At 39.1% G+C, this 14,499-nt stretch overlaps 2 protein-coding genes across 5 annotated transcripts; both read right to left on the bottom strand.

The window, feature by feature from the left end:
• Positions 1-1,029: 1,029 nt before the first annotated feature.
• Positions 1,030-7,827, bottom strand: LOC108940480 (C-C chemokine receptor type 4-like). 4 transcript variants are annotated; one of them, XM_018762696.2, is made up of 5 exons: positions 7,791-7,827; positions 6,814-6,867; positions 4,534-4,662; positions 4,294-4,345; positions 1,030-2,063 (listed from the first exon to the last, which is right to left on the bottom strand). In XM_018762696.2, exons 4-5 carry the CDS (start codon positions 4,329-4,331, stop codon positions 1,130-1,132), a joined length of 972 nt encoding a protein of 323 aa, XP_018618212.2. In that variant the 5' UTR covers positions 4,332-4,345; positions 4,534-4,662; positions 6,814-6,867; positions 7,791-7,827; the 3' UTR covers positions 1,030-1,129. The 4 variants fall into 4 exon arrangements, with proteins under 4 accessions (XP_018618212.2, XP_018618213.2, XP_029101905.1 ...); XM_018762697.2 differs by lacking the exon at positions 4,534-4,662; XM_029246072.1 differs by lacking the exons at positions 4,534-4,662; positions 7,791-7,827 and having other exon boundaries at positions 6,814-6,971.
• Positions 7,828-8,845: 1,018 nt separating this feature from the next.
• On the bottom strand, positions 8,846-13,118 carry LOC114912566 (C-C chemokine receptor type 3-like). Its single transcript, XM_029260066.1, has 3 exons — positions 12,241-13,118; positions 10,772-10,803; positions 8,846-9,036 (listed from the first exon to the last, which is right to left on the bottom strand). Exons 1-3 carry the CDS (start codon positions 12,969-12,971, stop codon positions 8,846-8,848), a joined length of 954 nt encoding a protein of 317 aa, XP_029115899.1. The 5' UTR covers positions 12,972-13,118.
• Between the last annotated feature and the right edge of the window lie 1,381 nt (positions 13,119-14,499).

The following is a 14,499-nucleotide window of genomic DNA, read 5'->3' as shown; positions in this document are numbered from 1 at the left end:
TCCATGCGGACGTTTTCTGTTTTGGGGGATAGACTGTCTGTGGGAGGGGCTTACGGATCGGCGGAGACTCGCGAGCTCTTGACGTTGGTTAGTTACCAGAGGAGGGAACGCATTGATACTGTAGATAATTGGTGAATAAAGTGTAGTAGAGCACATTACTTATACACACACACACACACACAATGTAGTTAAGGATTTTATAGATTCAAATATTCCTCCACGTTGTCACTTTTGTATTGCTCTAGTTTATCCCCCAAACTTTATCTATGACATTTCTATAATTTGGCGATGTTTGTCGCCTCAGTCACCTCAGCGACCGGTAAACTGGTCTAACAGCTTCTCTTCCACAAGTCACGAATCGCAGGAAACTTCCAGGACAAAAGAGAAAATGACTCAGAAAAGCTGCTACTCTGCTGTTCCAAATATGATATGTCTCGAAATTCTCAAATAGGGGTAATTGAATAATTGCGGATTAGTCCTCGCCTTAAAATTGTGGCATGATTATTTATCAGTAGTTTTTAATGGATATTATTGTATGGAAATCCCAATGCAGCGTAATAACATATATTTTCTTAAAATTATCTGTAAAATGAAAAACTTCTCACCAACAAATTTCGATTGAGTGATTTAATGATATAGCATAGAATTATTTGAAGAAATTAGAGAACTCCAGGCATTGTACAAGGCTGAACGTCCCCAGATGATCCAAAAAGTAAGAGATTGTGCCAACTGAAATAAGCAATGAATTATTTTAACAAAGTCACAGCAACATGTTTTATGACAAAAAGTAAAATTTATCTTTACATTTTTAAAACATTCGTCCCAAGTCTGAAAAATGACATTTTTAATCATTTTGGCATCTTTAATAAGAAACTCTGCATATCGTACTTATTTCTAGGGTGTGGCTTTAATGAAATATTTAAAAGATTACTGAAATTTATGGGGTGGAGCTTGAAAAGCACTATTTGTTTATATATATATAATATACATATACACACACACGTGTGTGTGTGTGTGTGTGTGTGTGTGTGTGTGTAATATACATATATAGTATCTGTAAAGTTTAATGAAAGACTTTTTTTTTTCTTTCATGTTTGAACAACACAGTTCATACTCATAAAATCTTAGGTTAACTAACTGCTCTGTGACTACTATGGTACAGTGCGGTGTGCTTTGAACTCCTGCCCCACAAAATCAACAAAAGGACGGGGTTCCAACAGGTATGAGAATAAGCGAGAGCTTCTGTGATTTGCAGACTCAGTCGGATAGCCTTGCTGGAATGACATGCAGTGTAGACTTCGAAAAGTTCAAGTGCCTTGAAGAATGAGGCAACATTGTATGGAACCCAACAGCAGAAAAAGACCACAACCACTGACAGCACAAGGTGGATTGTCTTTCTTTTTGTTGACTCGCTGCGGAGCAGCCTCCTGATGATCATTGAGTAGCAGAACACCATAACGCTTAATGGAATCAAAAGGCCAAAGATATTCATTTTCAATAGACCAAATTTTCTTAAGGACATTTTCATTTTGGAATCAACGGAGCACAGTATGGAGTCATCGTGGAAATGAACAGAAATGTAAGAAATCTCCGGGAAAGAGGCCAAAATCCCAATAAGCCAGACCACAGCACTGGCAATAAGTCCATAGGTGCGCGTCCTGGCTTTCAAGGCATAGACAGCGTGGACGATTGCCAGGTACCAATCGATGCTCATCAATGTGACCAAGAAGATTCCGCTGTAGAAACCAATGTAGTAGGTGCCAAGGATGATTTTGCACATGGCTTCACCGAAGACCCAGTCCGCTCTGGAGTAGTGGGCCAGGAAGGGGAGGGCGCAGAGCAGTAGCAGGTCAGCGATGGCCAGGTTCAGGAGGGAGACATCCCTCATGCTCCGCAGCTGCAGACGAGCCAGTATGACCCAGAAGACGAGGCCGTTGCCGATGAGGCCGATGACAAAGCAGAGGGAGTACAGGACAGGCAGGAACAGCGCACTGTGTCTTTCATATTTGCACACCCCAAAATCCTCAGAAAAATTGTAATAGTCTTCATAGCCCCATGTGCTCCTGTAAAAAATAATAAAACACATTAAGTCACTGTACAGGTAAAATGCCAAATTAGAAATGAATAATTGTACAGTTTAGAGGGTGTTAAACTTAAAACTCTATTTTTATTTTAAAATATAGGTGGTTCCAGATTTATGATGCTTCGACTTTTTTTTTGACTTTACGATGGTGAACTGGCAATAGACATTCAGTAGAAGCTGTACTTTGAGTATTGAATTTTGATTTTTTTCTGGGCGAGCAATACACAGAGCGATACTCTTTTGTGATGCTGGTCAGCGACAGTGATCCGCATCTTCCATTCTGTCACGCAGCGGTATGTATTAAATGCATTTCTGACTGAAGATATTTTCGATTTATGATGGGTTTCAGAGAACATAACCCCATCGTAAATTGGGAACCACCTGTACACTTTTTGACAATGATATTGCAGTTAAAGTATGTTTTAAAACAGTGACAATTGCAATCCTTGATGGCAGGGCTGACACTAACACTCACCTAGATTTTAAATCATATTATAAAATAAACCTAAGAAAAGATGAGAAATTTGAATCTAATGAAACTGTTTTCTAAAAAAGTTTGCCTGGATTTGTTGTTGCTCATGAAGCAAGTCTGGAACAGTCTGGTTGCAGCTTGAAATAGATTTAATTTTTCCAGATGGTCCACCTAATTAATCAGGATTCATTGTTTAATATACAGGTTGTCCCCGATTTACGATGGGGTTACGTTGCATGAAACCCATTGTAAGTCGAAAATATCATAAGTCGAAGATGCATTTAATACACTTAGTACACACCTCTTTGTGACAGACTGGGAGATGCGGATCACTGCCACTGCCCAGCACTGAGAGAGAGTATCACATCGCATATCGCTTACCTGGGAAAAATTCAAAATTTGATGTACAGTATATTCTACTGAATGTCTATCTCCAGCTCACCATCGTAAAGTCAAAGAAATTGTAAGTGGAACCACTATAAGTCGGGGACCACTTGTACTTAAATTTTTCATGTTATTACAAGCTCGTTATCTATGGACATAAAAGTATTGGCTGTGGGATAGATCCATTATAGTATAATAGACTAAAAAAATAATTTACAGATTTTATTGCTAGCTTCATTTTAAGTTTTACAAATGAAATATTCAGAATCAACCAACCCATCTTATATTTCTTGTTTTATTTTTTTGCTAGTTATTTTATGGATCCCGTCCTGGGTGTGTCCCCTCCCCCTCCGGCCTTACGCCCAGAGTTGCCGGGTGGGCTCCAGTTCCCCACGACCCCATATGGGACTAGTGGTTCAGAAGGTGTGTGTGTGTGTATTTTATAGATTTTGCTGTATTTTATATCTCACAGAATTGCTTCTGTGTTGCTGTTTTTATTGCACATCATCTTTACATGCAGTGTTTACATACTGTATCTGTAGCCAGCTGTAACATATCCACATGCATCCTATCCTGGCATGTGGTATGGTGAGTAAACAACTGCATTTCTTATATGAGTGTGGGCCTGTCACTCCAATTACAAGATCTTACCCAGAATTTGTGGGTATTTTATAGAAACCTGCACAGCAGATTAAACTGCCAAAGGTTCATTACTTGAATCCATTCCACGGTAAACCACACCCCCATCCTCCCATCTGGGATAGGCTCCTGAGTGCCGAGACTCATCTGAAGATGCCAGCTATGAATCCTTATATCCCGGATCTCAGATTATGGTCTCTACTCTACAATGGCTTTTCTCAATCTGAGTCTTTAAGTATTTTCCCATTGATGAAAATCAGAGTGGTTTTGCACTAAGGCAGCTTCGTTTTCTCACCTTTCAGATGAAAACTATCATATTTACTGTGAATGGATGAGTAGAAGATGTACATAAAATCTCAGCTGTAAAGCAGATATAATAGTCATGTGTGGAAGAAAATATCAGATGCAGATTTTAGCCACTTTCTTTCTTTTGCTGTTACCGAAATTGCCTTCATCAGGCGAGACGTTCAGAAACGAGAGAGAACGCGATCTCGCGTCAGAGCAGGGACATTCAATACGTGCGACAGACACAAGGAAAAACCCCACATGTAACCATGTTTAAGGCTGAGATGTTTCACTGACTTTCACAATAACAATGCAGCCGAGTACTTAAATTCTAGAAAGTTCCTGTGAACAAAATTACCTTTCAGATGAATCGAACCTTAACCCAAATGAACAGGAATCACCACAAATGTCTTCAAACCATGTTACTTACGTGTCTGAGGAATTGACCCAGAGCTCTGTAACATTCATAGTGTCCTTTTGCTCTAGAAAGGTGAGATCTGAATTATTATCATAAATAATTAATTAATGCATAAATTGTACTTTTGCTGAGATGTACGTCACTTTGGACAAAAGCATCTGCTAAATGAATAAATGTAATGTAAATACAATAAATTTCATCATAGACAATGTACATTTAACACATTCCACTTCAGAAAGAATTGCAACTCACTTCAGAAGTACTCAGATTTGAATGTGGCCTTGCTGCTCTTTTCTCGGTCACTGTAGGTGTAGACAGCAGTAGCCAGATCGCTGGTATTTAACTACCTGAGCCTGCACCACATTTGCTTCCTCTTTAGCACTGAATGGGGGCAGGAACCACAAAAATTAACTAGGCGGAAAGTAGCCTGCAAACTTTCCAAAATTCGTGGGAAGACTCTTGCATTTACCCCATTCTGAAATTTCTGCTGAACTAATTTTTTTGGGAATTTATCAGTTCAAGATATTTTAAGGGTGCATCTTATTAGCAGTTGTACAGATGTTCTATTTGTCAGTCAATATACTTTTTGCTGGAATTTGCAACTTGTCTATTTGCTCAGATCTCTGTCATGTATAAGGGGCTTTTACACTAACAGCAATTTTTTTTCGATTGTTCATGAGATACTTTAATTATGGAGACTTTAATCAGATCACTCTCTCCTCAACTCCCTTTACATTTAGTTTGTCAAGTGCAATGCAAGTGAGAACAGGGTTCTGGAGCTGCTTATAATATGCTAACGTTGCAGATGTTTTCAGCTCCAAAGCACTCGATCAACAGATCGGATTGCAGCTTTATCAACCTCACACTTGTGCGTAAGACCACTATACAGCATCAACCAGCGACCATCAGGATAGTGAGAAAATGGTCACCAGAAGCTGATGAGAAGCTGCTTTGAGACCACACACTAAGAAGTGCTCTTTTAACCACAAGAGGAGGAAGCCGACATACTGTTTGACTACCGCAGGCTACGTTGTACATCAATTTCAATGTGGATACGATCACAGCCACCAGAATGGTATGCAGCTTCCCTAAAATTCCCTGGGTTACAAGTGAGCTGAAGGTTCTCAATTAGAGAAGGAGAACCTTCAGAGAAGGTGACAGGGAGGAAGTCAGGTGAGTGCGGAGAAACCTACAGATGAGAATCCAGAAGGCCAAGGACACCTACAGGAAGAAGGTGGAGAAGAAGCTGAAGCAGAATAATGTGTAGGAGGTGTGAAGGGCCTGAAGAACATCACTGTCTATAAGGTGCCTGGTGGCTGCTGTGTGGAAGGTGACAATTGAAAGGGCAATATGCTAGGACATTTTTTCAAGCTTGACAAAGGCTCTTTGTTTATCACTTCTCCTCCCACCAGCTTGCATCTCTCGGCTTTATACCCTACTCTTCCTTCTTTCCTACTTCTACATATAAACCACTTCCGTCTCCCCCCTTCCCTATAGAAGTATGTACACAGATCTCCACGTTAACCCTTTCAGCATCGGCCACCATTACTCCTTTCCCCTCTTTACTGAATGGTACCCTGACACTTCAGCCATCGATGTAACCATCACTCCCCCTCCTAACAACCTGGAACCAACCTGGTGTACATATCTCATACTTCTCACAGTTATAACTGCACTAGTCTTCATAACCACCACAGATGCTGTAAAAAGCACAGATTGTTACAATATACACACACACACTAAAAATATAATCACTGGCTCCTCATGTTCTGTATTTTTCAGTTACACATTTTCAAAGATTCACACCTTTTCCAGTCTAATTGTTTTTAAAAAGTTAAGTACACACACACACACACACACACACACACACACACACACACACACACACACTTTCAGAACCGCTTGTCCCTGACGGGGTCACGGGGAACCGGAGCCCACCCGGTAACACAGGGCGTAAGGCCAGAGGGGGAGGGGACACACCCAGGACAGGACGCCAGTCTGTCGCAAGGCACCCCAAGCGGGACTTGAACCCCAGACCCACGGGAGAGCAGGACTGCGGTCCAACCCACTGCGCCACCGCACCCCGCTAAAAAGTTAAGTACTGTTGCTCAAATTCAAAAATGACAAGTGTTAGAAAATACTTTTCCCTTGCATAATGGATTTTTGAACAGCTTATGAACAAGGTTTTTATTTTATCCATTTTAGCCTACTACATAGTCATTTTTGCCCCACAAAGGGTATTTTGTACAAAGACATAATTGCTTTTATGAAATGTTTTGGGAAATAAACAAACCATTGTTTGTAACACCACTTGTTCGTGGTGTTAGTCTGGCTATTCTCTTGCTAATGAGTGTAGTGTAAATAAAGCCTTAATTGAACAATGAAATGAAGGTCATCTGTATTTTCTAGCTTTTATTGATTGTGAGAATTAGTAAAAGCCATTTTAGAGTTACAAACACACAGGGTTATGAACAGACATCCGGTCTTGGCTGTATAATCACTAAAATGGGATTTAAAAGGAGTTTTTCATACCCGTCTTCTCCAGATTGCTCTAAAATGTCCTTGTAGGAATCACTGTTAGAGTAGCTGTAAAATATAACACAAAAAGTATGGCATTTATCTACAGCAAAAAGTGTCTGTAAAAATGTAATTTAAAGCTTGACTGACAAAACCTTGTTTAGTTTATATTTAAAAACTTTATGGGGAATTATTTTGAGGACATAAAATACAAACAAGAAAATAAATAATTTTTAAGAATCATATACTTTTAGCTCATATTTTATAAGAATAGGCACCAACTTCTAATAATTTGAAATACGAATACTAATTTACAAAATTACAAGCCAAGATTAAGTACCAGTAAAAATAGTAAGTGAAGATTTAAGGACCCCAGTAGTTTGGTAGGTTTTTGCTCTATTTACTACTTTCTGTATGCTACAATCCATATTTAGATGAACTATTCTGCACAAGAAACACTCACTTTCTGGATTTCATATTCTAGAAAATACTGGTGAAAACATCAGTGGTCACTGGCAGTTTCCTTTTCATTTTATTTTTAAACTAATACTTAACGGAGCATCATATTCTCATTTACCTGCCTTTTTCCACTGAAGTGCAAGTGGGGAAAAAAATAAATATGAAAACGACCAGTTTTTTTTTTAAAAAAAACATCACCTGCGACCCAGTGTTTGTCTGACAAAGCAATTTGTTCTGCTCGTTTTCCCTTCAGTCTTTACCAAATATCAACATGTACATATGTCACAGTCAGCAAGCTGGAATATTATTTAAAATGAATCACAAAGATTACTCAGTAGGACTCAACACTCCAAATCTGTCACATTTACAAACTGTACCATCACAATCTTCCATCTGTCACAGATTAAATTTCCAGAGAAGAGGAAAATATATGAGGACAGAGAACAGTCTGTATAATAACATTTCATACTGTTAAACTTTCATGCAATTCCATACATTAACATCAAGATACATAACTGAAAACCAGTACTTACCTCAGCTACACACACACGGACACACACACACTGCCCGAGACCGCTTGTCCTAAGTGAGGTCGCAGCAAACCGGAGCCTAACCCAGCAACACAGGGCGCAAAGCTGGAGGGGGAGGGGACACACCCAGGACGGGACGCCAGTCCATCGCAAGGCACCCCAAGCGGGACTCGAACCCCAGACCCAGCGGAAAGCAGGCCCCAGAAGAAATAAAACCAATAAGCACAATGCCTAAAATGACAATAAAAATACATAACCACACAAAGCCCATACACATCTTACAAAAAGTAATTAATAAATATTGCCAAATACACTAAATGTGCTCCCTAAACGGTATCATCGAAGCAGTAGTGAAAGGAGGAAGCGAATGTTATACCCACGCCCAGACACTCACCAGCACATTGTAACCTAGACAGAGAACTAAAAAAACACTTGAAAAGTAAACTATACCTTTCCACAGCTGTGATCCAGAACATGTAATGGTATAAAATATACTTCTGTTAAGCAGAAACATTACAAACACAAAGCGATCAAAAAAAGATCTACAGGGAAGAGAAACTGAAAGAAGAAGCTGACAAACTTCTTTTTTTCAAAGCAATCTTTTTGTGTGTTTTCCTTCATGGAATCATTTCTTAAAATTAGTCAAGATACAAAATGACATCAGGCTAATGAAAAGTAAGCAAAGCTCTGAATACAATTAACTCATAAACACATGAATTATACTCATTTAAAGACATACAAAAACTGTCGCGCCCTCGTCGGCAAGCCAAGCGACCGCCCCCGTCACCGATCAGCACGACCAGGTATAAATGGAGCGCCGTCACGACCCAGCGTTGTGGAATCCTAACAATGCCTACATGCCTGGCTTGTGAGTCAGCGGGCCGTTCCTATACCCTATACCCTATATCCTATACCCTATACCCTGCTCGTTCTGCTTTGCTCCTGAAAACGACATCCTCGATGACCTCGGAAGACCCACACCTATCCCCGACCTCCGTTCTCTGTTTTGGTGCATAAATAAACAGAGCAGATGCAGAACAGAGACACCGGAGCTCTCCTTACACGTCTAATAGGGATCCCTTCCGTGTGACGCACACCAGCTCCTCGGCGGCGAGGCCCAGGAGTCTGAGGACAACCTTCCGAACAAAAGGACGTGGTTCTCTAAAGCTGCTGTTGTCCTCCCGGTTCCTCACAGCCATTCTCAGTAGAACAAACACCGTGATTAAACAATCTAAAATGTGCACTGAAACTGGAAAATGCAAAAAGAAGCAGCAATGTTAAAAATACAATTGTGAAACATGCATGAAATTGCATTTTAAATCATCTCAAAGTGAAATGTGTAACTTTGCTGAATTGATAGTGAGTGAAGCCTTTTACACGACTGCTGGAGACCAAAAAATATGGAGTTGTTAGTCCATTGTGCGAGGAAAAGGTATGTATTTTCATAAGCCATGGTAGCGATTTTTCCTTATATGAGATCCCACGATGTGAAGGACGGCTGCAACTTCACATTCGAAAATTTTCACCTGATACTTATTTACCCCACATTTACATTTATTCATTTACCGGAAGCTGTTCTCCAAAGTGACGTAGAACTCCAAGAAAACAAAAGTGCAAATGTACTCTTACCCAGGTAAATTTTTGGATGACAACTATAACTTGAGAAAGTAACAGTACTGTACATTTACTTGAGTATTGTTTTAACTGCTCCACTTACCTCTGATTGTATGTAATAAAAGTAATTTGGGATGTGGATCCACCTTTGTAAATAGGACAAACGCCACCTGGATCAGCTAAGTTACCTGTCCTGGTCCTCTCCAAATTCGACCTGTTACAGTGACATCATGAAATTGTACTGTAATAGAGACCAACCTTAATCATTTATCAGACACTTTTCTCCACAGCAACTTCCAATGAACTCTATGTAGTGTCATCATCCCACACACCTTATTCACCATGGTGACTTACACTGCTAGATACACTACTTACACTGGGTCACTCATTCATACATCAGTGCAGCACACTCTTCCCCATACACACACTGTGGGTATTTTTTAGAGTCACAAATTCACTTGAAAGCATGTTCTGGTGAGGAAACGAGAGCACTTGGAAGAAAACCACACATACTGAAAGAGGATTGAACCCACATCCTCTCATGCCACGCAGTTTCGCACCGCAAGGCCAATGCTGTCTTGCGCTTTACAGTGAATTAATATTGGCTATAATCTCCGGGCAACTGGTGCAGTTCATCTCTTTCACTGTCTCCTGCTATAAAATGAGTTTGTTCCTGTCTGTGAGTCCACATCTTTGGAGCTGGAGAGAGAACAGCCTGTTTTCCCACTCTTACACAGATGTGTGTGTGTGTGTGTGTCCATTGATGAAGGCTGCAAGGGCTTTGCAGGGAAGTCTTTGTACAGTAATACTCACCCTACATCGTTAATTGGTTCCAAACAGCACGACTTAAGTCAAAAAATGACGGAAAACAAAATAACCCCTAAGAAACCGATTTAGACTCCCTATAAACCCCTAATAAGCATTTCCCCTAAGTGTATGCACTTCAATTAATGCTAAAGGAAAGAAAAAAAAAAAAAATTTACAAAACAATTTTGCATGATTGATGTCTATGTTGCTGGGTGGGGATGACGTGGAAGTTGGAGGAAAAGGATGAGGCTACAGTTGATGATGTATGCATTTTAATTAAGGCTAATGTAAATAATGTACTGAAAAAAACCAAAAGGAAATTTACTAAAAATTTTACCAAAAATATCTTACATGTAGCAAACAACAATGGCGCAAAGTGGCGGAACGCAACGTTATTGGTGCCGAACGGCAGGTAAATAAGACAATTTTTTTATTTTTAAGCTTTTAATTGATTTTATAGATTACAATATATTATTTAATATATTTTAACATTTATCTTTATTTGATTTTACACTTCTTATTGTTTTTTAACAATTATTATAAACAAAATATTTTCAGCCGACCGACGTAGAGTAACATCAGCCGACTGAAGAAGAATCGTATTTTTCCACATATATTTTAAAAAAAAAACTGACGTAAAGTTGAAATTGATGCAACACGAAACGATGTAGGGCGAGATATTACTGTATAGAGCTTGGAGTGTGTTGGGTATCACAGGCACCCAGGGGAGGAAAGGTATGGAAGTTGCTCCTGAGGCTGTGGATGAAGATTCTTAGACTCTTGCTTCGTTTTGAGCAGGTCTTTTTTTACAGACAGTGTTTTATTCTAACTAGGTAACACTATTAATTCCTTTTGAAGGAGACCTGTTAAAATGAACAAAGTAATTTTGGACAGGCCAGTCAGTCCTTTATTTAAAAGCATTTAGACGATTTACAGATACCTGTATGAAACGGTGACCTCAGACAGCTTTAAATCATTAATGTATATTTTAAAAACATTTACAGATGCATTTATCTGGATGCACAAACTATAAAACACTACAGGAGTAGAAGTGGGAATGTGCTCCAAGACTGCACATTTCATGTGTTTATAATTTATTTAAGAAATAGCGGCAAATAGAGAATTTCTCCGTCTATTAATGTTTTGTACATATTTATAATGTGATGAAATCTTGTACTTTTAGTCAAATAGGCATTAATTACCACATAGGCCAATGGGTGGTATAGTGGTTAGAGCTCTTGCCTTCCATTCAAAGAACCCAAATTTGAATCCCACAGTAACACTCTTTACCATGGTACTTACCTTGAAATGATATAGCAAGAATTCCTGAACTGTATAAATGGGTAAATTACTTTAAGTGACTTAGTATATGAGCCTAACATTCAGATGCTCTAGAAAAAAAAGCCTCAACAACACAGATAAAGGAGAATAAAGCTGGCCATACTCACCTTATTACAAGAAACACAGTAAGAAAGGTAACTTACCCTTTACCTCTGGATAATAGTAAAGATTAAAGAAAAAAGTTGGATTTGTAACTTTATTCCACTATCTGCTAGTATTTGAAGAAGACATCTATCAATTACAAAAAAAATGCAAAAACATAAATGTCTTTAGCCAAGTAACAGAAGACTAGTGACTTTTCATTCATTCATTCATTCATTCATTATGTCAAAGCATAATGCAGTACTGAAGTGCATGAAGGATCTCGAGGTGTTATGCATGCAGACCAATGTAGGGCTGAGAAGAGGGGCAGATAGATGAAAATGACTCACTTTGCAGAGATACACTGACAGCACATGGATACATGGATGCTCATATAGCATGCACTGTATGTTGCTTTATCAAAAAGCATTTGCTTAAAGGAAAATAATCTATATGTAGAGCAAAATGCCTTATTAAAAAAAAAAAAATGTTGCGTGAAAATGATAAGGTTATCTAATTCAAATGATCAGTTTTGCTTGTCTGTGAATGCAGCACTGGTGAGATGGTGTTAAAGAAGGGATGCTTTATGCTTAAAGTGTTGTTTGTGAGTTGTAGGAGGTGCTTTCTGAACCGCTTCTCCACGAAAACGTAAAGGACGGGGTTCCAACAGGTATGAGAATAAGCGAGAGCTTCTGTGATCTGCAGACTCAGTCGGATAGCCTTGCTGGAATGACATGCAGTGTAGACTTCGATAAATTCAAGTGCCTTGAAGAATGAGGCAACGTTGTACGGAACCCAACAGCAGAAAAAGACCACAACCACTGACAGCACAAGGTGGATTGTCTTCCTTTTCATCAACTTGCTGTAGAGTTGTCTGGAGATGATCACCGAATTGCAAAACACTATGATGATTAATGGAATTAGAAGGCCAAGGGCATTCATTTTTAACAGGCCAAATACTCTCAAAAAATTGTCTTCTGTATTGTAATGAACTAAACACAGTATGGAGTTAAACTGCGATTGAACAGCAATGAAATGAAGCTCTGGGAATGAAGCCAATACCCCTAGAATCCAGACCACAGCACTGGCAATAAGTCCATAGGTGCGCGTCCTGGCTTTCAAGGCATAGACAGCGTGGACGATCGCCAGGTAACGATCGATGCTCATCAGTGTGACAAAGAAGATTCCGCTGTAGAAACCAATGTAGTAGGTGCCAAGGATGATTTTGCACATGGCTTCACCGAAGACCCAGTCCGCTCTGGAGTAGTGGGCCAGGAAGGGGAGGGCGCAGAGCAGTAGCAGGTCAGCGATAGCCAGGTTCAGGAGGCAGACGTCCGTCATGTTTCGCAGTTTCACACGAGCCAGTATGACCCAGAAGACGAGGCCGTTGCCGATGAGGCCGATGACAAAGCAGAGGGAGTACAGGACAGGCAGGAACAGAGCACTGTGTCTTTCATATTTGCACACCCCAAAATCCTCAAAACTATCATTGTAATAATCTTCGTAATTACCACTGTAGCTGTAAAATACAAACAAAAATTGGGTAATCAAAAGAACCAGAAAATGCTAAGAATACAATATTAAATGAAATTAAATGAAGAAAACGAAATTTTCATACCCATACTCTTTCAGGGTCTCTGAAATGTTATTGTAAACTTTGTCAGTGTAGCTGCAAAATTCAATATAAAAAAAATATGGCAGTTAACTGTGATTATAAAATGACGATACAAAATGGCATTATTGCAGAACAAATTCTAAAGACAAACATGCCAGTTCCCATAGTACAATGGAAATTGCTGCATCGCGTTCTAGATTTTCTTGCAAACACTACAGTGGTGCTTGAAAGTGTGCGAACCCTATAGGGATGGTCATCATTCATTACATAAAATATTAAACTAAACATTTAAAATCTAAATCTTAAGCTTTAAAATGAAGATTATGATTTGCACACCTGATTCTACTTACCTACTTGGTTGACACAAAGCAACTTGGGGTTCACTAATTTTTGCACCTACAATACCATGTTTTCACCACACACGATTCCCTCTAAACCAACAAATGGTAATAGGTCCAACGCACATACTATATCAGACGAGAAACCCTGTTCCTGATCAAACAATTTAGTGGTAAAACTGAGGACACAAGGGGGTCACATGCTTTCAAGTATGTTGTATGCTGAAAAAGTTCAGAATGTTGCCTTACATGGTTTTACTTGAGTATTGTTTTACCTACTCACATCTGATTTTATATTTATAAAATTTATACAATCAGAGGTGTGGAAGAGCTTATACAGCTCGATGAGTCTAAAAGTCATGTTTAAAAAAAAAAAAAAAGACTGCTTTGCGGAAGTATTTCAAGTTTTATGAAAAAAATTTTAAAGAAATTTACCAGATTCTATTATTATATCAGAATTTCAAAGAATCATAATTAATAAAACTTTTAAGAAAAAAGATCTTCAAATTACTAGTTTTTAACGTTGCCCTGGAATAAAAATAACACTGTTTTAATGTTTGTGTCGTGTAAGACCAAATAAGTGCTCTGAAAAAGCACCTCGGTAGTTTGGAAGTTCTAAGACACGTTTTACGGAACTGGGGACTTTTTTTTTTTTTTTTTTTAAACTCCGTTTACTCTTCTCTGCACTCTGCCACTCCGACTGAACAACTAGTCTACACAAGACACACTCACTTTGTCATCGTATCATCGGAGACGTCAGTGGTATTCATGGTGCAAGAAATCCCTGTGGAAACATCAATTACTTGCAAATTGTAAGGACCCTGTGTGAAAAGACCAAAATTAAGGAAGATTTTTAAAGTTGTATTTCTACAGTACGGTACTCACTTGTCTGCCCTGCTTGATTCCTGTAAATGAC

Source organism: Scleropages formosus, chromosome 18 (assembly GCF_900964775.1).
Source record: "Scleropages formosus chromosome 18, fSclFor1.1, whole genome shotgun sequence".
NCBI lineage: Eukaryota > Metazoa > Chordata > Actinopteri > Osteoglossiformes > Osteoglossidae > Scleropages > Scleropages formosus.
The sequence above is the reverse complement of the archived record's forward strand: the minus strand, read 5'-3'. Positions and strand labels throughout refer to the sequence as shown.